Below are 25,415 nucleotides of genomic sequence, written 5' to 3' on the forward strand. Positions count from 1 at the left end.
GGTTGCCTTCTGCTGGGCCAGACCCCATCCTGAGCACAGACACATGCACACTCACTCACACACATGCATCCACTCCTCAGGAGCACCAAAATCCACACCAGACCTCCACCGCCCAGGCAGGGCCCTCACCTAGGGGAAGATAGCTAACCGTGGTGCTGGCATGGTGCCGCAAAGAAATAACCGGTGGCACCTCTGCTACAAAGCCAGGAGGGGGGGCAAAGGCCCTTTCTTCCTCTCCTCTCTGTGTCCGCCAACACCCAGCCCGGCTGCTGGACACGGAGTGGTGGGCATCAGGCAGACTCCCAAGATGAAGGCACTCTAAGGACAAGGGCAGACCATGACAAGGATGAAACAGCACCAGGGAGCGGGGAGTTGGCTCAGCTCACAGCCCAGCATGCGAAGAGCATTGAGTTTCGTATGTACCTTCACTGCTCCCCATAAGCCACTGCCTGGGTCTGTCTCCTGCCCTGGGCTCCAGAGTCCATAAGCAGAGCCACGCCCCACTGACACCAAATCTAGGCCACCCCAGCTAGGCCCCCACCTGCAGTGACAGTCACATCAACCAACCAGGAAGGCCTGTGTTAAACTTTTAAACCATGAGCAGAAGCAAGCTCACACTCACATGTGCATGTGTGTACATGTGTGGGACAGATCCTGATGTGCATGTGTGTACATGTGTGGGACAGATCCTGATGCACAAACCTGTCTTTTCTGCCTGGCATCCCTCTCTGTCACCCCTCTCCCCCTCTGACCTGTGGATCTCTTCCTTCTCCCTGTCTCTCCCAGGCCCTGGAAAGGGGGAGATCCCTTCCTTCTCTCCTCCCTGCTCTGGGCACAGGGAACCTTCCAGGCTGCTCAGAGACCAACAGCCGCCCCACCCAGGCATGGGCAGTGAGAACGGCACAGTTGTCTTTAAAACAGTCAACAGCCAGGTGCGGTGGCTCACGCCTGTAATCCCAGTATTTTGGGAGGCTGAGGCGGGCGGATCATGAGGTCAGGAGATCAAGACCATCCTGGCTAACACAGTGAAACCCGGTCTCTACTAAAAATACAAAAAATTAGCTGAGCGTGGCAGTGGGTGCCTGTAGTCCCAGCTACTCAGGAGGCTGAGGCAGGAGAATGGCCTGAACCCAGGAGGCGGAGCTTGCAAGGAGTTGAGATTGTGCCACTGCACTCCAGCCTGGGTGACAGAGCGGGACTCCATCTCAAAAAAAAATAAATAAAATAAAACAGTCAACAAACCCACCTCCAAGGGTCAGAGGTTTCAAAGACTCAGTGAGAAGCTGCTCTGTCTCTGGAGGCCTTTGGCAGCTCCCTGCCTGCAAACCCGCCCAGCTGGGCACAGCCTGCCCGCCACCCATTGGCTCTCCACACTAGCCTCGGTCATTGCACCACATTCCTCTGGGGGCTGCACGTCCTTACAAGCCCAGCAGCACATGCACACACATGTACACACACACAGGCACACGCAGGCACTTGCACATACACCCTTCACTGTCCCCAAGACATCTGCCTTGCCTTGCTCCCCGGTCATGGGAATGAGTCACCCTGAAGGTTGCACCCTCTTCAGGAAGCTCCTCTTGAGATCCAGGATCACAGGGGACCAAGGTGATACAAGTGAGGTCCATCTGCAGCCAGACACCAGGTGAGCTCTGGTCAGGGCTGGAGTCACCAGTGTGTCCGGGGCCCAATTGTGTTGGATAAGATAAGGCTAAGTTGTGGGTGGCAGGGGGAGCCAGGACTCAGACCAATTTCAGGTTAGGGTCAACGCAGGCTCAGGAACTGGGTGAGGGAGACAAGTGCAGGGCTGCTTCCACAGTCAGTGTGAAGCCAAGCTGTGGGAGCCAGGGTGCCCCACCCAGCAGAGGCACATGGCCCTCAGGGGCTAGACACCAGGTCAGTGTCCCATCAGGACTGCCTCTAATTGCATGTGGTTCAGGGGGTTTTTTGTTATCTTGAATCCAGGGCCCTATAGAGACAAGATTCTGTCTCCCTGGAGATGACCTGTGTCAGCCCCCAGGGAGCACCCCCACTGCACACACCCAGACCTGGATACAGGGGCAGCCCTGTGGGCCTGGGCATGCAGACAGACCCGGATTCCTGTGCAGGCACACCTATGCATGTCCAGACATGAACACAGGACACAGCAAGTAACAGTTACACCCTCCCAGCACCACTGGAGTCTCCTCAGGATAATTATTTATTATTCATAGTCATCAGCATCTTCATTAATTATTCATATGATCCTTAATTATTATCCTTAACAATAAGAGCAGTAAATAGCAGAAAAGTCCTTGAGGTGCCTAAGGCCCAGGGCCGGGTGCCTCCGGGCAGTTAGACCAGCTAATGCCCTCAGGGCAGTGGGGGGACCACAGGCCCCACCTACTGCCGGCCCTGCCCCTGCCCCTCTCACTGGGGCCCAGGGGACTGCAGGAGAAGATGGTCCCAAGGGCTGGGGGAGGAGCTGTGCTTTTGAGTTCCTCTCCCCTTCCACGGTCAGGGCCTCCTGAGCAGGGCCTCCAAGGGGAGCGGCCCAGCAGCGCCTTGATCCCTGGGTGAGCCACGTGTCCACACTGGGCAGCCCCACTAACTGCCCGGGTCCGAGCCGTGTCTGTGCAGGGGCTGGGAGGTGAGGGCCCCCAGCTGGCCTGGTAGGGAGAGGCGTCGCGTGGGGCCTTCTTGGGGAAGCTCTGGGGCCCCTGGGGGCAGCTCCTCACACGCCATGAACTGGGAAACCTGCAATACACACAGAGCATGGGCAGGCAAAGAGGCCATGGAGGAGGAGGAAGGGGAGGGAAAGGGGCAGGAGAACCCGGGGACAGAGGATGGACGGGAGGACAGGAGGGCCAAGAGGAGAGTCAGGTGGGCAGAGAAGCTGGAGGGGACAAGAGCCAAGGCAGCGAGAGCAGGACAGGGGCCACCAAGGGGAGGCACCAAGGTGGGAAGTAGAGAAAGGCATTCTCTGAGAGCAGGAGCCAAACAAGAGAGCTGGGAGCAGGGAAAACCCTAGGCCCCTGTCTCTTCCCGAGGGAATGTGGCCGCTGAGCCCAGCCCAACCCAACCTGGAACAAGCAGTCTCTGTGTTGGGACAGAAGCTGGGACAGAAAAAGAGACAAGATTCCTTCCTGCAATCCAGAAAGAACTCGGGGACCTAGAAACAGAGGCAGGCTGGCGGCCAGGCATCTGAAGGCCAGGGAGAGGGCCGGGGCAGGCGGGAGGGGTTTGTGGGTACTGAGCGTCTGCTGGTGAGAGCTCTGCGGGGGCGGCTGCGAAGGGAGACTGGCACATTTGCTGACGTGGGCCCTGGTGTCTGCAAACAGGAGCAGGCAGCATATGGGAGGGGGGAGCGGATGCCAAGGGAAGTGGGGAGGGAGCAGATCCCAGGCCGCCTCTGGCAGCCAGAGGAGTCCCCACCATGGACGCGGAGGTTGGCACAGACACCGCCATCCTGCAGAGGCCAGGAACATGCAGGTCCACCCAGGAGAGGACAAGGGGCAACTAAGGCCCATCTCTAGCAGAGGGGGCAAAGCAGGCCCAGGAAGTCCTCCCCTGGGGGCTTGGCCTCTGCACCCTGGGAAATGCCAAGCACCCTCAAGATGACCCTGTGACAGCCACTGCCAAGGGCAAGGATGGGCAGGACAGTGAGACCAGGGAGTGTCGCTCACGGAAGGGACCTGGGACCCTGTCCCTAGACACTCTGGTATGCAGCCTCCACCGCCACGTCTCGGGTTCAGTCAGTTCTTGGAGACCACCTGTGGCCGTGACACAGGCACCACAGTTGGAGCTGGCTCTTCAGGCGATGCTCCGGGGCCTGGCGGTGGAGGCTGTGGACACTAGGGGAGTGAGGCTGCGGGCCACTTAGCCTACAGGTTCCCTGCACCCAGCTGTCTAGGGGCTTTGGACGGGGGACTCTCCTGCCCTGCCCTGAGCCTGCAGCTCCTGAAGCAGCCTTCCTCCAGGAGGACAGGGGTGGGAGGAGGGCAGGAACAAGGTTCAGGGAGGCTGGGCCACAGAGCCCAGCAGAAAGGCAGCAAAGCAGATTTGGGCTGGAATCGGGGAACAAGCGGGTAGGGGTACATCGAGGAAGCAGGGCTGGAGCTTACCTGAGAAAGCGAGTCCAAGGTGAGGGTGGGGAGGGGGCTGACGGGCAACAGTGGGGATGTGGAAGTGGGGCCAGGCCCCGGGGTGGTCACAGCACTGTAGGCGGGCGGGACCAGCGTCATCTGCCTCTGTAGCAGCTGCAGGACAGTGGCCATGTCTGCACTCAGCCGGGTCTCCAGCCTGGGGCAGGAAGTGGGGGATGCTCAGAGAAGTGGGGACACCAGTGACAGCCTCCACCGGGAGTGGGGAAGGGGAAGGGGAGGGGGGAGGGGCAGCCTGTCAACCCAGGCCCTCCGCGCTAGAGGTGTGGCAGCCCCCAGCTGGGCTAGGAATGGAAGAAGGGGATCCAGCTGCTGCACACACAGACAGGCCCTCTCCCTCTACCAGACAACACCGCCAGGACCTGGACCAGACCCCAGGGCGTGCCCCCCCACCCCACCTGCACTCCCTCACCTGTTGAGCTGACGCTGGAGGGCATCCAGCCTGCTCTCCACGTCGCCCCGGGGCCGCCGACCCGGGCTGGAGAGGGGGATGTTGAGGAGGCTGGGGGTGGGGGCGGGGCATCGAGGGAGCTCCTGGTACTGGCGGCCCCGACTGTCCCCCCAGAAGCTGAAAATGTTGGACACTCCCGAGAAGGCGCCTGCAGCCAGAGAGCAGAGCTGGGTGAGCGGGGTAGACGCACCACCGCTGCCACGCCCGGTCCTCCCTCGCCCGTCGCCCGGGATACCTGACAGGGGGTTGCAAGTGTCGCTGCTCTTCTCGCAGTCCTCCATCAGGGGCTCCCCACCCGGCGGCTCTCCGGGGGGCCTGGGGCTGGAGAAGGGCACCAGGCGGAGGGGGCTGGAGCTGCGGCCTGGGCCCTCATCCTCACTGCTCTCAGGGCTGGAGGGGCCACTGGACGGGCTCTCCCCCCACGGCCCCCCCGGCCGGCCCCGGCTACTCGGCCCTGCCCCCGCCCGGCCCGGCCCCAAGGCCGACACCTCCCCTGGCTGCTCCGTGTCTGTGGGAAACAGAGAATGGGCCTCAGAGAGGGGAGGAGAGCAGAGAGGAGGGGGCGAGGGTAGAGGAGGGGACAGGAGCGAGCCTGAGAGAGGACCGGGCAGGACGCCCTGGTTTGTCCCCAGTCGCTTCTTCTGCACCCACTGTCAAGCCGACCAAGAACTCCCAGGACCCCCTGACTGCCCAAGCACTGGCAATGGTGCTTCAGGGGTTGGCGGATCTCTGGGACTGCGGGGCCTCAGCCCCATCGTTGGCTCCCTGGCCCTCCTTTGTTCTATGTTCTTTCCTCCTCAGTGCTCACAGAGACCCCAGCCCCGTGAAGTCCAAAAAGCCTAGGCTTGCCCTGGAGGGTGGAAGAGGGCTTCCTGGAGGAGGTGACAGCTGCAGGGGCCCTGAAAGATGGGCAGCATCTGGACAGCTGGGGTGTGGAGTGGGCACACTGGAGGAAGGGATGGGAAGGTCTGAGGCCTGGGTAAAGCAGACACAGCCCACCCCGCCTTCCAGCTCCCAGCCTCACCTTGTCCCCGCCCTCCCCCTTCCTCCCCTCCCCCGCCTCACCCTTGTCCGTGCGCCTGCGGAAGGACAGCTTGCGCTTGCGTTGCCGACTGAAGCCACCCTCTAACTCCGTACTGCCGGGGGAACCCGGGATCATGTTGGTCTGGAACCAAAATCAGTATCAGGGCCCTTTCGGTGCTCTCCTGCCCCACCAGGGTCAGGCCCCAAGCTCCCTCCTTAACACAGAAAAAGTAGGGCTGGGCGCCCCAGCTCTGGGAAAACCCTTCCCTGCCCCCAGTGTGATTTTGCCCCAGGCAAAGACTGAGTTTGGGACTTTTGTAGGCTGCTCTATGATACCATTTGACAGACAGGGAAACTGAGACAGAGAAGCATCACATTCAATGTCACACAGCAAAGGGGCAGCCACACAGCTGGAAGCAGGAGGATGGGGTCCAGCTCAGGGCAGCCAACTCACATCTCGCAGGTTGAAGGTGATCTCCAGGCTGGACCAGAAGTGGTCGGAGAACTCAGGGTACATGTCCAGCACCTCCAGCAGGTCGTCCCGATGGATCTTGTGTAGGTCACAGTAGGTGAGGGCCCGCACGTCCCCGTTCGACTTGCCAGGCCTTGCATACAGGTTCAGAGGCTCCCCAAAGATGTCATTCTTCCCTGGAGGCCATGGAGAGGACAGGGAGCTCAGCCCCGGGGGGCGGCATCCAGGCAGCAGGCACCTTCTCCCGGCATCCCCACCCCGGGCAGAGCACGTCCCCTCAGCTGGGTCGCCTGCCAGCCGGCCCCCAACCCACACAACCGGGGAAGCAATCTGCCAGCCCACCCTCCCTCAGCTCCCAGCAGGCACGACAGTGCCAGAGGGGCCAGGAGCCCAGGGTCTCCCAGCAAATGAGACCCAGCCAGCAGGACTACCCCAAACCCCAGGTCCCAAACACCCTCTTAGCCAATCACTGCACCCTTATAAGCAATGTTCTTCAAACCAAAGATCAGAACACAGTAGTGAATCAAAACCAGCATTTTTTTTTTTTTTTTTTTTTTTTTACTGAAAGAACATACAGTAGTATAGCTTAGGCACAGCACAGAACAGAAATGCTAGAATGAACCACATGCAGTAAGGCCCAGTGTTATGTAGTGAAACTTTGATTTTAGTTTTGTGGGGGTGTGTATTTGTGTTTGTACAGAGCTGAGAAACAAAATCTAAAATGTCCTACCATCAACTATGGTGGAAAGAGTTTGCTATATCTGCCCTGAGGCACACAGGGCCAAGGGAAGGACAGGCAAAGGGGGAGGAAGTCCTCAGTGTCCAGACACACCAACCCACCCACTGTGCACAGGCAGGGTAGAAAGGAAGTGGGGGGAGGGGGCAGGACTCCCTTTGCTTTGGATGTGTCAAGGGGCCAGGCATGAGGCTGCAGGGAACCACATGGCCCTTAGTGAAACCAAATGCCGAGCTTCCAGGCTAGCATTTCTTCCTCTACTGCCCAGGCTAGAGGATCTAGATTTGATCCTACTTTAAGGAAGCAAAAAGTGTCTGTTTGTGGCAGATCCTGAAGGGAAGGAGAATGTGGGAACCCCAGAGTTCAGCAGCCTCACCCCACGTGGGGCTCCTCTCCATGGCCCCGCTTGGAGGGCCTGACTTTAGGTGAATTAAAGGAGCCCAGTGACCCTGCAGGCAGTCCCAGGTCCGCAGCCCCAGTGACTGCATATTCAGAAGGCTCGCACCTCTTGAAGCTGCAGAGGGCATTTCCAGTCCAGTGCCCGCCCCCCACCCCATACCCAGGATGGCCACGACGACGTCGCCCCGCAGGATCTCGATGGAGCCCCGGGAGATGAAGTACAGGGCGGTGAGCAGGTCCCCAGCATGCACCAGTGTGTCCCCTGGCGGTGCATGTGTGGTCTTGAACTTCATAGCCAGGGCCCGAAGGCAGCCCTTGGTGGCCCCTCGGAAGGGTTTGCAGTGCTGCAGCAGTGAGCGGTTCAGGTGCAGGCAGATGTCAGCCTGCAGGCACTCAGGGAAGCCCTTCAGCACCTGGGGGCAGGGTGGGGGGCAGCTCAGCACACCCTCCCTTGGGACCCCCCAACCCACACTCCACTCCACCATCCCACCCCTCCATGTCAGAGAAATCTCAATCTCCAGGCCTGGGAGATCTCGGAAGCATCAGGGGGCCCAGTGTCTTGGGAAGGACCTGGGACCCCACTCCAGCTTCACCATGCCTGGCCGAGCACCCTTGGGCTCTAGACCTCCATGTTCTTATTTGTAAGGCATAGAGACCATTCCCGCCCTGGGCTGTCACAAGGATTTAACCCCATCGCCTATGTGACATATACCTCCCACCCCAAAAGGGGAGCTCTCCAGGGAAGGGGTTCCAAGGGCTTCCATTTCCTCATGGGCAAAAAGGGGCAACGTGCCTCCAGGGTCCTTACTACTGACTGTGACCGCCTGAGACTTGTTTGCTGTGCCAAGAGGCTCCCCTCTGCCACCCCACTCTTCCCAGCCTGCCACCCACTGGCCACGCTCTGGTGGCCTCACCGCGTTCATGTCGATGCCGTTGGTGTAGGACCAGGCGTGCTGGAAGTACTCCTCGAGGCGCTGGCGCAGGGGGTTGGGGATCTGGTGGAAGCGGATGAACTCCCGCACCCGCAGCATCTGTGTGTGGTAGCGGGCTGTGCCCGAGTACAGCCGCTGGATGATGGCCGACACGTTGCCGAAGATGCTAGCGTACATGAGGGCTGGGGGCGTGGGCACGTGGGGCCGTCAGCCTCTGCAGGGACCCCACCCACCCACAGGGACCCTGCTCAGGCCCCGCACCAGGTCAGTGTCTCAGTCTCAGCGTCGACATGCCCACGAGACGCCCTTGTACATCTGCGCTCCAGCACACCCCACCCTTCAGTAGTCCCCGCCCTGGTGACCCAGCCCCCAAACCATGTCACGATGGTGGCCCCTGGAGTGTCTAAGTTCCAGGGTCCTCACTCTGGCCCGGCTAGCAGCCTCAGTTTCCTCCAACTTGGGTTCCTCCACCGTGGGCTCTCCCCGCCGCCCGCCCCTGGGCACACTCACAGCCAATGAGCATGACGCAGATGGAGAAGATCTTCTCTGAGTTGGTGTTGGGAGAGACGTTGCCGAAGCCCACGCTGGTGAGGCTGCTGAAGGTGAAGTAGAGCGCCGTCACATACTTGTCCTTGATGGAGGGGCCGCCCAGGCCGCTGCTGTTGTAGGGTTTGCCTATCTGGTCGCCCAGGTTGTGCAGCCAGCCGATGCGTGAGTCCATGTGCGGCTGCTCCATGTTGCCGATGGCGTACCAGATGCAGGCCAGCCAGTGCGCGATGAGCGCAAAGGTGCACATGAGCAAGAACAGCACGGCCGCGCCGTACTCTGAGTAGCGATCCAGCTTCCGCGCCACGCGCACCAGCCGCAGCAGCCGCGCAGTCTTCAGCAGCCCGATCAGCTGGGGGACAGGGAAGGGGCACATTCCTTTGATGGGGCAAGGGGGGCAAGGGAGGAGGGGAGGTGCTGCGGCCCTCAGAGCGGGCATCAGAGGTCAGATCCCCAAAGACTTCCTAGACCCTCCTCCTAAGAGTTGAAGCCCACGCTGGGCCCAGCACAGGTGTCTCATTAATCTTAGTGCTAGCTTTGGGACAGAGGCAGCCCCCATAGTGTGGATGAGGAAACAGAGGCACTGACAGGTGCAGTGATCACCCTAGGGTGCCTGCCCACTCCCACCAGCTTCTAGGGCACTTTGGTGACGCTACAAAATAATGGCCCCTTGGGATGGACGAATTAGAAAAAAGGTGTCCTGTGTGGCCCTCTGCAACCTGCGAGGAGCTTGTGTGGAGGGAAGGAGCATAGGTTTGCTGGGGTACCCACCTTGCCTCTGCAGCTGCCTTGCCACCATGTCTCTCTCCCACTGTCTTTCTCTCTTTCTCTCTCTCTCTTTCTCTGTCCTCCTCGCCACCCCCTCCACCCCACTACCTCCCACCACATTCCTGGCCTCTCCTCTCCCTACACCACCTGCCTCCTTGCTGACCCCACCTCCTCAGAGCCAGAGCCGAAGATGAGCAGGTCGAAGGGGATGGCGGCCACCATGTCGATGAGGAACCAGCCCTTGAAGTAGTGGACGGCGATGCGGCCGGGGTGGCTGACCACCTCCTCGTTGGCATTGACGTAGGTGGTGCGGAAGTTGATGAGGATGTCCACAATGAACATGATGTCCACGATGAGGTCCACCACAGCCAGCGGCTGGCAGGCGTAGCCACACTCGGTAGCAGACGGGCCTTCTTCCGTCTCCTTCAGCAGGAAGGCAGCCGAGTAGGGTGTGAAGACGGCCGTGTAGATGACCAGCAGCAGGATGAGCCAGTCCCACACGGCCTTGAAGGGGCTGTAATGCAGGATGGTCCAGCGGTGGATGCGCGGTGCCTGCAGCTTGTACTCAGGCAGCACGTCGGCGCCCAGGGACAGGACCTGCACCCGGGGAAGGCGGAGGTGTGGGTGAGGCAGGCCATGGGACCTCGGGGGCAGGAGCGATGACATCTCTGCCGGGGCCAAGCAGAATGAGGAGGAGGCCAAAAAAAGCTTCCATCAGAATGCCCACCCCTCAGCCAAGCGACCACAGCAAATGGCCACCCCCAGGTTTGGGCATCATGGTTCCCAAAATGCCACACAGCACAGGACTGGCTCCAAACAGTTCCAACATTTCCCAGCAGACGTGGATTCAGGCCACTCGGCAGGAACACCCAGTGCTGCTCCCCGCCGGCAATGCAGATGCAGACCTGCCACTGTGACTGCCCTGAGACGCTGGCCCACACACCCAACCACACACGCCATAGTCTCAGACCGGAAAGGGTTCCAAGGACAACAGCTCCCAACCTGGGCAGTGGCCCCAGGAGCCATAGCCCCAATCCATTGACTGGTAGTCACTGCAGTTCCTACCAGCCCCTCTTCATGCCACAGGCCCGAGGACACCAGGCAACCAGGATGGGGAAAGACCAAGACACTCCCACCCTCCACTCGCACAGCTCGCTCCCTCAGCCCCCTCTCCACACAGGTCCGGGACAGCCCACAGTCCTCATCCTCCCACCCTCTTACAAAGGGACAAAGAAGACATAGCCCAGCAGGGAGGAGATGGCACCCAACTTATACAGAGGGACGTGCACACAGGGACTGCTCAGCGGTGACACACACAGCCCCTGTACCAGCTCACACTCACACTCTGCCTCCTCCACAGTCATCAGACAGAGGCAGGCTGGCCATCCGGACCCGGTGACAGCAGGCACGTCCCTCTTGCTCCCAAGGCAAACTAAGAAGAGCTCCGGCCAGCTTCTCCACACTGTCCCAGAAGCTTCTGGGTCTCCCTAGAATCCTCTCTCAGGCATGCAGCTCAACCCAAAAGCCCCCTCCCCAAGCTCTCCCTGCCATCCCTGGGCAGCCAGCTGAACCCAAGGCCTTGCCCAGCCCCCATGAATTCCAGAGGTGCTGGCCCTGCTCCCAGAAGCACCGACTCCCAGGCCCCCACACCCTCAGGCTTTCAGGTTGGGGAGGCCATAGTTGATGAGTCCCAAAGACTCCCCTTCATACTCAAGCTGGGCTTGCCCAAGACACCTTCACAGATGGCGCTGCTGGGAGAACATCTCCTTAGAGGAAATAACTAGAAGTCAAGACGGGTCATAGTCAAAGATTTGACCACCCTGGGGTGGACACAGGGCCTCCAGCGGTACCAGATGGGCTGCGGGAGCAGCTGAGGCCTAGAGCAGGGAGGGAACACATGGACAGGCTCACAGGCTCCATTTCTGCTCTGTCTGCTGTCTAAGTGCCCAGCTCCTTAAGGCAGAGAGCAAATGCCCATGGGTGGGTGGCCCTTCAGTGATCAAGTGGGGACTGAAAAAAAAAAAAGAAAACACTGGCCAGGCCCCTGCTGATAAGGGGGCAGAAGAAGGTAGCTGCCCCTGGATAGGGCTCTTCTCTGTGCCTGAGAGGTCAAGCCTCTGGGCGGAGGTGTCAGGACCACCCCTAACAGCAGTGACCCTACCCCTGAGTCTGCACACAGCATGAGCAACACTGCCCCAGGGTACAAACTCACACGTGCATGGGGCACACCTGACAGGGGCCAGTCCCAGCTCTGCAGCCACCAGCTCACCTATGGCCTTGGGCCAGGTCTGTCCCCCCAGCCTGTTGTCCTATAGAATACTGAAGCTGGCTTGCTTAAGCCAAACCCTGGCTCCTCAGCTGTGGGTGGGAAGACCTACCCGTACCTGTCCCCCAGCTGGAAAGAGTGTATGAGTCAAGGCAGAATGCGCAGATGTGGGGTGGTGGGGGCAGGGATGGGATTCCCAGACTCAGCCCTGAGCCACCTCCCACTCCTCCTCCACTGTCGGCCCAAGCCTGCCCCAGGCTGACAGAAGAGCCGCTGGATGGCTCCCAGGAGGTCACAGAGTAGTGCATGGCCCAGCCACCACACCTCGGCTGCCCATGAAGAGATGAGCCAGGTGCCTCAGCCCAGCGCGCCCTCACCACCCACACAGTGGCTTCCGCACATTCCAGCCTCCTCGACCCCCCAAAACAGCACAAGCCTCCTTTGCCCACAGGGTCCAACCCCAGCACACAGAGCAAAGGAGCCCCAGCGCCTCCATGCCAGGCCCAGCTGTCGCCTGCCGGCTTCTCCTGGTCCTGCCCGTGGGCTCCTTTGTCCCACTCCGCCTCCCCACCATCTCTCTGGGCACCCATCTCATTCCTGTCATCTCCCCACTTTGCATTTTGAGCTCCAGGACTGTGGGCCATGGCAGCCACAGGAGCGGGGAAGTCCCAGCAAGGGAAACTCTGTAAGCCCAGCCTGGGAGGGAATGAGAACAGGAGCCAGGCGCGGGTGAGCAGGGCCAGGCCCCACGGCTCCCAAAGCTTCCTACTTCCCAGCAGCCCTCTCCCCAGCCTGGAGTCAGAGCCCTTGGGCCAGCCACCTGCCTCAGCGTGCCGGCCCCAGAAAGAGGAAGGACCGGGTGTCACCTACCTCCTGGGCCACGAGGCTGGAGATGCGCACGGCCCGCCTCACCCGGCCTTTCTGGGCCCTGGGCCGCAGAGCCCCTGTCCTGCTCGCCTTCCCGGCTGGGGCCGCCATGGAGGACTTGGCTCCCTGCAGCCTGCCTGCCCTGGGGCCTGAGGGCCTGGCCACTGCCTCACCTGCACCCCAGCAGCAGTCCCAGCCCAGGCTGCACCCCCGAGGCTGGCCGACTGGCAACCAGAGCAGCCCCTGGCATGAAGCCAGGGTGGTTGTGGCTGGGCCCCGGGGCTGGGGTCACCCTGGCAGTAAGCGTGGGCAGCAGCCTGCCTGGCTTGAGCTGCCCATGGCCCCGTGGCGTGGGCCCTGCTGCCAGGGTGCCGTGCTCTGCCCGCCCGCCAGCCCAGCAGCGGCCGCACTCGGAACCTCAGCTCCTCCAGCCGGCCCCTCCTTCTACCAGGTCCCCACCCCCACCCCGCCACACTAGGCTCCCCCGCCCCGCCGGTGCCCAGCCAGCGGCCCCCTCCCCCGCAGCCCGCCCGGGCTCCTGCAGTGGCGCTCCCGCAGCCTGAGCCCCTCCCCCTCCGCCAGCAGCCGGGCCTGTCACCGCAGATTAATGGTCTCCCTGACACCCCCGCCCAGCCGGTCCAGTGCTGAGCCAGCCAGAGTCAGACAGAGACACCCAGAGATGGAGAGACTGCTAGTGACCGGCAGGAACACACACGCCGGCCGACACATACAGGCTCACATGCACAGATCCACCGCAACTCACGGGCACATGCAGCGGGCACAGGAGCAGGGCAGATGCCAGGGGCTCAGGTGGGAACCAAGAGAGAAGCAAGGGAGGAGGAAGAGAGGGGTAGGCGGCCAGATAAGGGCCTGGGGTGAGGGGGAATGCTCTGGAGTCAAGGCCAGTGGGCTGGAGACCTGGCAGGGACCCAGAGAGCCAGGCGGTGGGAGCAGGGCCAGGAGCCCGCCGAGGTAGCAGGGCAGCTCCCTTACATGAGCCAACCCAGGCAGCTGCTGTGGAAGGGGCAGGAGGGGACAGCTTGGGACAGGAGTCCTCCACATTATCCCAGGCTTCTCACTCACTGCAGAGATCTGCACTCCTGACCCACCCACCCCCAGCCCCCAAAGGCTAGGATAAGGTGTCGGGTGGATGAAGCCATGGAGGGGTCGCAGGTCCTCTTGCTGCCAGGAGGACCCCAAACCCAGGAGGGGACAGAAGACCAGGCTGGCTAATGCCCCCAAGGCTGAGGGGTCTTCTCTGGCCCAGGATTCAGGGACCTGACCCTTCCATATCTTTGTACCCACCACCTCCCTATGAGAAGAAAACTTGCTTCTCCCATGCTTTAGGGACATAGTTGGGCCCCTCGAGGCCATCCTGGCCATCCCCACAGGACTGAGGCCCACCCTCTGCCTGGCATATCACCTTGGCCTGGAAGAATTAGGACCCTCCTGTCCTTGACCTCTGTGACCCCTTCTCATTTGAAGCCTCCCAGTTGGCTTGGCCCCTAGTACTTCCTTCACACACCCTGCAGCCAGACCTTTCATGTCCCTCAGGCCGCCTTCCCCCCTTGCTACTGGCCCTGTCATGTCCCCAGCCTCAACTGCCCTGTCCTCACCCAGTGCCCTGAAGGCACGCACCCCATCCACCCGACCTCCGCATCTGCCATTCCCAGCCCTTTACCAGACCCCTCCAGTCCCCTCTCCAGGACTTCTCAGACTGTCCCCTCTCCCCCCATCCCAGCTCTGGAATAGATTGCCAACCCCAACCCTCAGGTCTGCCTCCCTCCAAGAGGCCCTCACTGGCTAGCCCCCTCCACCCGGCTCTGGACCACAGCCCACTCCCACCCCCTTGCCAAGCTCCTCCAAGGTGAGAGGAGAGCCCAGCCGCTGGGCGCCTACCTGGGTGACCTTCTCAGTGACATTGTGGGTTCGCTCCTTTATCTTAGGTGCTATGATCTCACGGTCACTGGTGGGCGAAGCCAAGAAGGGGTCGCCCTTGAGGTCCACAAAGTTGAGGGTGATTTGGGGAATCTTGCTAATGGTGCGGTAGCGCACGAGGTCGGAGTCCGAGGTGGAGTTGAGCAAGCCGCTGCGCAGTGGGTGCATGGCCCCTAGGTGGAGAGGCAGCGTGGTCAGGCCAGCAGGCCCAGGGCCCCAGGCCAGGCAGGCCACCCATAGAGCGAGAGTGGAGACCAGGCCCTGCACAGTCAGGAGTCCATGGGGTCAGCTCAAGAGACCAGGGGAGTCACAAGAAACAAGAGAGGTCAGACCCCTGTCCCACTCTAAGGAAGCAGCCAGGAGACAGCCCTGAGACCAGGAAGAGGAAGAGGAAACGGTCTGCCCCAGGACGCTGGCAGGCAGGGGGCCAGGTGGTGTTCGGAGGCTGGGCACGTCTCCTGCCCAGGGCATCCCTGCTCCAGGCCGTCCCGGGACAGCCAGCTCCAGGGGCCCACCAGGGCTCTGGGAGTGGAAGAATGTAATGGGATGAATGGACATTTAATAGCGCAACAAGCCACTTAATGGAATTAAATAAGTGCTTAATGGGATTTCCATCTCCCAGGCACCCAGGACGTAGTGAAAAGGTCAGAAGCCGAGGGCCCAGAATGCAGCAAGCCTGGCAGCAGAGGAAGCGTGGGCTGGGGCGGAACGGGTCCCGCGGCGCCCTCACCGGTGCTGGCGTGGCGCGGTGGCGGGGGCAGCACCCCGGCGCGCATGGCCTCGATGTCGTCGGCCGACGAGGCGCGGCGCACGCTGGCGCAGCTTTCTCGGGAGCGCGTCCGGGCCAGGCTGCAGCTGGAGCCCGAGGCGTCGGGGTTGAGGCTGTGCGCCCGGGGCGATGGGAGCTGGCCGGGCGCGCTGGGGGGCGGAGAGCCGGGACCCACCAGCGCACGCCGCTCCTCCGCGGGCCCGAGCCCTGCCACGTGGTTGTCCATGGCTGTCACTTCGTCCAGGGCCAGCGACTCGCTGCTGGGTGCCGCGGGCGTCAGGTCCACGTCCACCACCACGGCCCCCGGGGCGCCCGCGCCGCCCGCGCCGCCCGACCGCACCGACGACTCCCGGGCCGTCAGCGCCAGCAGCGCGGGCAGCTTCAGGCGGAAGGTCTTGGCGCGGCCTGCGGGAGAGGAGAGGCACGTGGTTGTGGGGACCGCGAGCAGCCCCGGAGCGGGCAAGGCCTGGGAAATGGACCCCCAGCCGCTGGGTAAGGGAAGGAGGGGAACGGGCAACCCCCCATCCCCACTTCCATTCACAATATTTTGACCTCGAGTCTCAAAAATCATTCTAGAATCCAGTCATCATAAACCGCCATATCTGAAGCGACACTTCAGGGCGGATTCCATAAATCATCCCTGTCTCTCACACCGGCCACTGGGTGCCAGCGTCCCCATTTTAGACATGAGGAAGTGTGGACACAAAGGCGTCATGTCACTCTCTGGAGGTCACACAGCCAGTGCGTGGGGCCTGCGCCTAAGTGGGCGACGCAATGCCAGGGGCCCTGCCGTCAGGGGTGGCATCCGATGAGCAGGTAGGGCCAGTTTTACTGACACTGTCATTTTAGAGTGTAAGAAACCAAGAGGTGAGCACTTTTGTCATGATGCTGAGGGAAAGATTAAAATTAAGCCAAAGAGGGCATCCTGACAGAGGAAGGGACTCAGAGCCTTTGTTGTCAAGGGGATGGTCCAGCCCAGGTGGGCATTCCCTCAAAGCCTCTCCTCAGCTAGCCCAGACCCCCAGGAAACTTGGCCAGTCCATGAACAAGGAGCAGATGAAAGAAACTACACACAGCTGAGTCCATGGGACACAGCTTCCTACTAAGGGGAGGAGCTGCTCCCAGGTGGTCATGTTCCCCACCCTGGGCTGCTCAAGCCAGGCTGGAGAGAGGACCGCTCCCAGGGGATGCTGGGATGGGAAGCCCAACAGATGAAGCTAGGGAAACGGTGCTAGCCCACGCCAAGGACCTGTGATTCTGGGCCCTGTCATTCCACCCCTATGTGTCCATCCTGGGCCAGGGGAACCAAGCCACATCCTCAGGGTACAGGGTTCACTTCCCACCTCCAAAGGGGGGACCCCCCACCCAACCATTACATCCTCCCTTCCTGCAGAGCGTTGACCTTGGACAGCTCACAGCCCCAGAGAAGTGAGACCACGAACCCCTGAGCCTGCCCTAAAGCAAGTACACTTACCTGGGGCCAGCCAGCTGGTGGGGGGGGCCCGGTGATTGGTGTCATGAGCCGGGGACCCCACCATGTCCTTCTCCATCACCACCTCGAAATTGAGGATGAACATGATGACAGCCCCATCCTCGTTCTTCACGGGCACCACATCCACCAGACATAGGAAGCAGCTCCCTGCAGAGTGGGAGGACATAGCCCCCTTGGCACCCTCTCAGTGGGCAGAGCAGAAAGCCAGGCAGGATGGACCCTGGAACCCAAGTGGGCCCGTCCACTTCTGCCTCCCCGTATGGCCCTTCCTCTCTGGGATCTCCCGTCCTGATCCCCCACCCGGCCATGTGCCTGCCGCCCTTATGGCTCCCCTCAATCTGTGTACCCCAGCTTGTTGCTGCCAGGCTCCCCTACCCCTCTCTCTGCCTATATGATTTATCTAGCTCTTTCCCAGCTGCACTTTCTCTCACGCTGGCTATGATCCTTTCTTCCGCCATCTTTGATCTCATTTCCTCCCTATCTCATTTCCTCATATCCTCCCAGCACCTCTGCCTTTCCCTCACGCGAGGCGCTGTAGCACAGTGCTTAAGCCCACAGACTTTAGGCCTACGATCTCTGGGTTCATAGCCCGGATCTGCTGCTTAATCACTTATGCTTTTTTCCTAAATTATTTAACATCCTTGTGCCTCATTTTTTCCGTCTATAAAATGGGAAGAATAATAATTTTTCTTTTTAAAATGTTTTAACTTTTTAATTGACACAATAATTGTACATATTTATGGGGTACACAGTGATGTTGTGATACACATAATGTATATAACTCTTTTCTCATGAGTTATAAAGATTAACCAAGTCAGCACATGCTGAGCGCTTAGGCAATGCCTGGCGTATGCCGCACACTACAGACGGTTAGCTGTTACTATCTGTCTCTCTGTTCTCTAGATTAGCACCAGCCGTTGTGTCAGCACACAAGATAAGGACAGACGTTGAGAGCAAGAATTTCAAAAACTTTACAGCAATTTGGCATCACCACAAAATCCGCGCATGTGCTCTTGTATTTCACAGATGTACCAGCCTATAACATATTAGCATTAAAAAACACTGATCCTTCACCAAAGAGTCTAAGAAGCACTGCTTCTAGATCTTTCATCTTCACCTCGCCTCGCGTTCCCCTCGATCCTTGATTTTTTCTTTTCCAGTCTCTCTCTGTCCGCCAAAGGCCCTGTACCAGATGAGGTCAGTCCCCTACGCCAAGCACCCCTGGTCTCCCTCAGCTCCCTGTTGAGCACATGGGCCCCCTGCTGCCCCACCGCCCCCCGCCCCCCTACCCGTGCTGATTTCTGAAGGAGCCCCTTTTAGGCCAAGCACTCAGTTCCACCTAAGGCCCAGCTCAGAACCTCCTGCCCACAGGAAGTCCTTAATGAAACCAGAAGGCAGTAAACAGCCGGCTCCAGCTCCTCTATGGCCCCCCAGGGACCCACCAGGCAGGTTCCTCATCTCCCACTCTCCCTAGGGAGCCTCTTCCTTCCTCTCAGCTCCCCCTCTGCTCAGCTGTCTTCTCTGCCTCCCAGTGTCTCCCGTCCCCACGTTAGTGCCTAGCACCTAGAGTCATACGCCCTGGGGCCAGCACTGGCTGGTGGTGTCAGTGACAGGCTATGCAGACAGGGAGGCTGCAGGCATGGGGGAGAGGCGAGGGTGACAAACCATGCAGTCCCACTCCATCTTAGCAACCCAGCCTCCCTTTTTTTTTTTTTTTTTTTTTTTTTTCTGAGACAGGGTTTCACTCTGTTACCCAGGGTGGAGTGCAGCGGCATGATCTTGGCTCACTGCAACCTCTGCCTCCCAGGTCCAAGTGATTCTCCTGCCTCAGCCTCCCAAGTAGCTGGGACTACAGCTGCATGCTACCACACCCAGCTAACTTTTGTATATTTTGATAGAGACAGGGTTTTCACTGTGTTGGCCAGGCTGGTCTCAAACTCCTGGCCTCAAGTGATCTGCCTGCCTCGGCCTCCCAAAGTGCAAGGATTACAGGTGTGAGCCACCGCACCCAGCCTCTCCTCACCTTTCTACCTCCTAGAGCCTCCCTGGCTCACCCCTACTCCTGATCTCAAACCCACAGCAGGGGCGACAGTGGTGGTGCTGTGAGTCAAGGTAGAAGCCGGCAACAGACACCGGCAACCTGGAGGCGACACCACCCCTGGGACTTGGAGCTGGTGCTTGAAGCCTGACAGTGAGGCCAAGGGGCTGCGTGCTGGGGAGGCAGGGAGCAGGCCAGGTGGGAAGGGCCTGATGCATGGCAGATGCTGGCCAGGCTCGAGGATTCTAACCCGCTGGGGATTCATCTAGGGGAACGAGGTCTTCTGAAACCAGCTTAAACAGGATGGCACTAGGTGAAGGGGCTGGCCAGGAACTCTCCGCCCCACCCCACAGCTCTTCCACTCACCACATCCCAGACCCTCACAGCCCCGCCCGAGGGCCCTGAGCTCTGGGGCTCTGTCTGGGTCTCCCTGCAGCAGCCACTCTTGTCCCCTGACCTCCGGCCTCTGACACACAGCAGTGGTGTTGGAAGCTGCAGGGGGCTGGGCCCAGCTGGAGACCATTTGGCACCCAGACAGCCTGCCTGGAGTTTATGCCCTAATATGGTGATGGCCGGCAGCGGCCTGAACAGGGATGCGCCTCACCAGGACTGAGGAGAGGCCGGAGACCAGGAAGCCTTAGCCCAAGAGACCCCAGCACCCACCCCAGGGACCACAGCCAGCCAGGCCCTCGAACCTAAGTCCTCCACCAGGGAGCTTGCCTCAGAGAAGTCTAGAGTCTGGAGCCAAGATGGACCCAACCTTCAGAATGGGCTGGAGACTCTGTCCCCAACACAGGGCCCCAGAAATTCCAACCTTGAGACCTCAGCAGCCCGTCCCCTCTTCAGCTCAAGCTGCTCAGCAAGACAGCCCAGAATGGCATTCTGAAGCCCACCCAGTCCAGGACCCCACATCTCAAAACCCCCTGCCAGGGTCGCAGAAACTCTAGGTATACGCCACCTCACAGCACAAGCCTGTAACTCACACTTACACACACACACGAGAGACAGAGAGAGAGAGAGAGAGAGAGAGAGGAGTGACTGCTGGCCCTCTTCCTTTGTCGAGATTCAAGAAATTTTTCCTTTCAAAATAACCCTGTCAAAGGCCTGGTTATTCAAAAAATGTGAACTGGAGCCCTGCCTGATGGCAGGGGCTGGGGCGGGGGAGATCTAGCGATCATCAAGGGGATGTGGAAGGAAGGAAAGTAGGGGCCCCAGATAGGCCTGGGCTCTCAGAGGCACTGCCTGCAACCACCCTGCCGGGTCGGCTGGGGCTTCGGTGAACTGCCACATCACCTGCTCCCAGCTCTTCAGCCAGGCCTCCCAGCCAGACTCCATTCCACCACTGGCTGGGTCATGGGGGGATGGGAGTCCCTTCACTTGCCCCAGTGCCACCTACTCCAGACCCCCAGGCCCTCGCTCTGCTCCCTTCTCCCACCGACTCGCCCTGGCTCCTGCCAGTGGCCCCAGCTCCCCAGGGCAGAGATGAAGGACCCAGCTGCTGCAGGCTGCAGTTCCGCTGAGAGCCACTCCGTGGCAGGCACAGCCCACACTCCCGAGGCAGCCAGCACTGGGCGCACTCAGGGGGCAGCCAGGACAGACAAGGAGGGCGGAGGGGGTGCAACAGGGGAGAGGGTTCCCAGTCTCAAAAGGAGGGGGCATGGGCTGTGGAGTCAGGTGGCCTCTGCACATTGCATTAGAATGACTTTGGGCCGGTCACTTACCGGCCCAGAGCCCCAGGGCGCTCATCTGCAACACAGGGTGATCCTGCCCACCCCCCAGGGCTGTAGGGGTGAAATGGCCTAAGATATGTGAAGCTCAGAGCCTGGCTTGAGGTCACCATAAGCTTGAGACAGAAGAGAGGCAGACAAGGGTGGAGGGAGCTTAGCAATGAGAGGCCCCAGGGCCAGCCTGGCTCATGTGGCTAATGCCAGAACACTCTGCCCTGGCCCCATTCCCACCCCAGCCCCAGTCCCGACCCCACTCCCGCCCCAGCCTCAGCCCCAGCGCTGGCTGAAGACACCTTACTTTGGGTGAGAAGGTTCTCCCTGCCTGGCCCAGTTCTGCTTCCTGGGCCCTCTGTAAGGGGAGGCACCCATGGACGCAACCATCCCTGCACAGGCTCCGTGGCTCCTTAGAACCCCCGTGCCTTTGGGCCCAATGGCCTGGGTGAGGCAGGCAGGCTGGCCACCTAGCAGGCCTCCAGAGGCCATGCAGCTCAGAGCAGAGCGGGAGAGCCAGGCCTGGACACATTCCCAGAGTGGCAGGTACAGCGCCATCCTGCTACCACAGAAGGTGTCCATCAATTCTCAGAACACAACGCCAGCTTGCTTTCATTTGGTGCCAATCCACACCCAGCAGTCTACCTGGGGTGGGGGGCACTGTTCCTGCCCAGCATCCCAACCCATCCGAGGTCAGGGGCTCCACCCAATTCCCCACCTCTGGGCACCGCTAGCCTAGGCCAGGCCCCAGGCAGGAGCCACATTTGGCTGTGGCAGGGGCAGGCCTTATCTCCCATGTCAGCACCAGGTGGGGAGGAAGAGGCTGCAGATGGCCCTGAGTGACCTTAGGCACCTTCTGGGGTCAGAGTCTCCGTGCGCTCCTCTGTAAATGAGGTGCTATCACAGCTTCTTCCCAGGCAGCTCCTCCCAGTCCTCTGCAAATCACTAAGCACATCCGTGCCCACGAAGTGTTGAGCCACCATGACCAACAAGACACGCCTGGCACCTGCCCCCAGTGAACCACCCATCCAACAGGACCCCAGTTTGATGCATGGGGCAAGAGGGAAGGAGAGGGAACAAGCCAGACAGGTGGAGGAGCCCCAGGGAGCCGAGCCACTCTACCCCAGCCATGGTGGCTCCTGCGTTCCCTCTATTTTCTGTGGCTATGGGCAGGTCACCCACCTCCCTGGGCTTCAGGCTCCCTGCGGGTACTGTGGGGACAAGTGATTCCTGCACTGGGTGCCAGATGAGATGACAGATGGCTTTGTGGAAGCATCCAGAACTCTAACAAGGCAGGGTGCTGGGTCCCTGCAGGGAAGGTGACCTCAGGGAGGCAGCCATCCTCGCCCTGGTTGCCTTCCTGCCTCGCTCGGAGCAGGAGGAGCTGTGCCCAGGACAGGCCCAAAGTCACGCTGAGGGCAGGAGGCTGGGGCTCCAGTCGGCCTGTCCGCCCCCAGGCAGAGAGGCTGTCTCCGGAGCAGCAGCCCAGGGCTGTGCAGTGTCAGGTTATATTTAGCCTGGTGGCGGCGACAGGAAGATGCAGCAGGAGCCGCTCCTGGCAGGGGGCCACCGTGTCACTAACACAGCTCTCATGGGCAGCCAGGGGCCTAGGAAAGGCCAGGGACATTGCAGGCCCAGGGGACAGAGTTAGGGAGCCCAAGAGGCCAAACAGTGAATGAGAGAGAGGGAGGGACAGAGACAGAGACAGGGAGAGAGTGTGTGTGTGCGCGCGTGTGTGTGTGTGCTGAATGAGACAGAGACCAGTCCTAAGCTCCTGCCTCCAGGATCTGGGAAATGCAGCAGGTTGAGGGGCCCCAAGCTCAGACCCTGACCCCACAGAAGCAGCATCTCCAGACAGACTCCTTCACCACCCCTTCCAGCCTGAGACCCAGCCAGCAATCTATGGGATCATTTATAGGGTCTTGGGGGCCGCTGTAGTCATCTAGACCCACCCAAATCCACTGCATGTGGCATGCCTGAGCCATCTCTGCCCCGGACCACAGCAATGCCTCAGAAGATCTCTGTCCTCTAGCTTCTCTAAAGCTCTGGGGCCTGGCTCTGCCTCTCGGGTGGTGCATGAACTGGAAGTCCCACCCCCTGCCCTCCTGCTGAGAAGCCTGGGAAGGTGAAACAAGGGCACGCTGATGCCAGGAAGCAGCTCTCCACAGCTCCCTGCACAGGCACGTGAGTCCCGGGCAGTTGCGCCCCAGCTTCAGCCCTTCCCTCCTGCTCCCCATGGCCCCCACCCCTCTTCCCTCCAACTCCTCCCCAGCCTTCTAGGACCCCCTCTAGAAAGGTTTCCTTGACTGCTCCGTCTGACCCACATGGACGCTGCTCTTGGAGAACTTGTCCAAACAATGCCCATCGTCTAGAAGGCCACTGTACACTGGCCGGGCTTCCCCGTCCATCCGAGTCAGAGCCCTGAGGCCAGGGCAGGACTGGCAGTTGCAGAAGAACTGAGGGTGGACTCAGGGTTGGTGATCTGCAGTCATAACAGGTGGGGACAGGCCATGTCCCCACCCTCTCAGCTCCCTTCCAGATCCAGGGGCACAGCCCACCCTTTCACAGCAGAATTTGCCCATTTCAAGCCCGTGGTGCCCTCCAGCCCAAGTCTGGACAGCAGATGGAGCAACCATGGGAATTAAGGTGCCTTTTGATGAAGCAAAATTCAACCTGGTCATCAGTTTTCATGGAACACAGAGGCACCCAGGAACCCAAGGGAAGGCGGCAAAAGCAGGAACTGCACCAGGTGTGAGACTTCTGAGCCTCAGTCCCCTTCAGCCCCCCTTCACTGTGACCCCACACACAGCTTGCCACAGGGCAGTGAAGGTGCACACAGCTGCCACTGTCCACCAGGGGACACTCTGGGGTCTCCTCTAGTGAGTGGCCTGTAGGCTTCTAGGTCTGTGCTCTGTCTTGGCTCCTAGCATACCCCAGACAGCCTGGTAAGGCTTTGATAAAGCCCTGTCCCAATTCCAGCTCTGCCATGAGTCACAGCTTAAGCCAAGAGTTATAATTCCTCATTGATTTGCCCCCCCCCAACACACACACACAGGACACTGTGAAGCACCAACAAACAAATATGAGTGCTAATGAAAAGCCCCCAAAAAGTCAGGTGGAACATTCGAGCATCAAAACACGTGACGGTGATCCAAACATAAACAGCGAAAACTGGCATTATTTGCAGATGACGGGGTCACTTGCCTAGAGACCACCAAGAAATCAACAGATAAACAATTAGAACTAATTAGATCAGAGAGTTCAGCAAGGTTGCGAGATACAAGATCAGCCCGCAAAAATATAAAGCATTTTTCTACACAAGCAATTAGGAAACATAGTCAAAAACAATACGTCTTTTACAATAGCAACAAAAACTCTTAAGTGTCCAGGAATTGACCAAGAAGGTACAAGACCCCTGTTGGAGTCAGGGCAAAAGGGAACAAAACCTTAAACTAGCAAGAAATACAGAACTCATCTGGTAAATGGAGAGACAATCCAGGCTCTTGAAGTGGGACAAATACAAAGATGTCAGTTCTCCCCAAATTAATCTATAGAACCAAACTAATTCCAATCAAGAATCTAGTGGGTGTTTTCTTTCCAAGAATTCAATAAACTTTCTCTAAAGTTTATGAAGAAAAAGGGAGGCCAGGCGTGGTGGCTCATGTCTGTAAGCCAGCACTTTGGGAGGCCAAGGCGGGCGGATCACCTGAGGTCAGGAGTTCGAGACCATCCTGGCCAACATGGAGAAACCCCGTCTCTACTAAAAATACAAAAATTAGCCGGATGTGGTGGTGCACACCTGTAATCCCAGCTACTCAGGAGGCTGAGACAGGAGAATCGCTTGAACCCAAGAGGCAGAGGCTGCAGTGAGCCGAGATCATGCCACTGCACTCCAGCCTGGGCAACAGAGTAAGACTCCATCTGAAAAAATTAATTAATTAATAAATAAAGTTTATGAAGAACAAGGGAGATCCACAAATAGCTATGTCAGCCTTTAAAAAACAGAATGAAGAGAGAGGATTTGCCTCAGCAGACGCTAAGACATACGGAAGGCTATAGGTTTTTGTTAAGCTATATCAATGCAAGAGCCAGTAAATAAATATTTGGAACAGAACAGAGAGCACAGGGACAGACTCATGGCTATGTGGGAGATTAACCTGATAAAGGCTGCCCCACAATTCAGTGGAAAAGAACAGACTGTTTACAAGATGCGTTGGGAAAGTTGGCACATTACATGGAAAAAATAAAACTCGATCCCTACTTGACACCACATACGGGGTAGTCTCAGGACAGATTATAGACCTAACTGAGAACAGCAGAACAATTAAGAGAACAGAAGAAAATGGAGACCCTCTGCAGCCTGAGACACTTCAAAAGTACAAACAAAGCTAAAAATCAATGAATTTGTTTGCATCAAAATTAAGTATCTTTGTTGGATAAATTGAAGAGAGACTGAATGGGAGAAGATATTTGCAATATCTGTTTCCAGTTCAACAAGGAATTAAAATCTGAAATACACTGAATGTTTAACAGTATGCATTGGTATCTCTAGAGTACACAAGCAACTCCTGCAAATCAACAAGGACAAAAGACGGCGACATCAAAATTAAAATGAGCAAAGGACATGAGCAGGCAATTCACGGGAAAGTAAGCCCAAGAGGCTACCAGGCCTAAGAGATGCTCAGACTCAACAGAAATCAAAGGAATGCAAATTAAAGCAACAAGAAATCACTGTCACCTATTAGATTGGCAAAATTTAGAAAGGTAGATAATGTCGAGAGTGGCCGAGATATGCGGGTATGGAAATCTCGAGCTCTGAGAAGGAGGGTGATGACAGGCATGGCAGTACTTAGTTAAG

The 25,415-nt window shown here is 59.1% G+C and overlaps 1 protein-coding gene across 6 annotated transcripts in view; it reads right to left on the bottom strand.

Moving 5' to 3' along the window:
• Positions 1–2,177: 2,177 nt before the first annotated feature.
• The window catches only part of KCNH2 (potassium voltage-gated channel subfamily H member 2), a 33,365-nt gene continuing 10,127 nt past the window's right edge, over positions 2,178–25,415 (bottom strand). For 3 of the 6 annotated variants that reach the window (XM_014345869.5, XM_034965240.3, XM_034965239.3), the window contains exons 3-15: positions 16,784–16,948; positions 15,271–15,714; positions 14,502–14,713; positions 9,638–10,066; positions 8,666–9,053; positions 8,138–8,337; positions 7,384–7,636; positions 6,071–6,264; positions 5,659–5,758; positions 4,829–5,101; positions 4,555–4,741; positions 4,104–4,281; positions 2,178–2,736 (exon numbers count right to left, since the gene is read on the bottom strand). In XM_014345869.5, coding sequence (XP_014201355.2) covers positions 2,587–2,736; positions 4,104–4,281; positions 4,555–4,741; positions 4,829–5,101; positions 5,659–5,758; positions 6,071–6,264; positions 7,384–7,636; positions 8,138–8,337; positions 8,666–9,053; positions 9,638–10,066; positions 14,502–14,713; positions 15,271–15,714; positions 16,784–16,948 — 3,173 coding nt within the window. In that variant the 3' untranslated portion in view covers positions 2,178–2,586. Of the gene's footprint in view, positions 2,737–4,103; positions 4,282–4,554; positions 4,742–4,828; positions 5,102–5,658; positions 5,759–6,070; positions 6,265–6,607; positions 7,637–8,137; positions 8,338–8,665; positions 9,054–9,637; positions 10,067–12,605; positions 13,031–14,501; positions 14,714–15,270; positions 15,715–16,783; positions 16,949–25,415 lie in introns of those variants that run through there. The other 3 variants (XM_034965242.3, XM_034965241.3, XM_055115529.2) reach the window with 3 other exon arrangements.

This window comes from Pan paniscus, chromosome 6, assembly GCF_029289425.2.
Source record: "Pan paniscus chromosome 6, NHGRI_mPanPan1-v2.0_pri, whole genome shotgun sequence".
Lineage (NCBI taxonomy): Eukaryota > Metazoa > Chordata > Mammalia > Primates > Hominidae > Pan > Pan paniscus.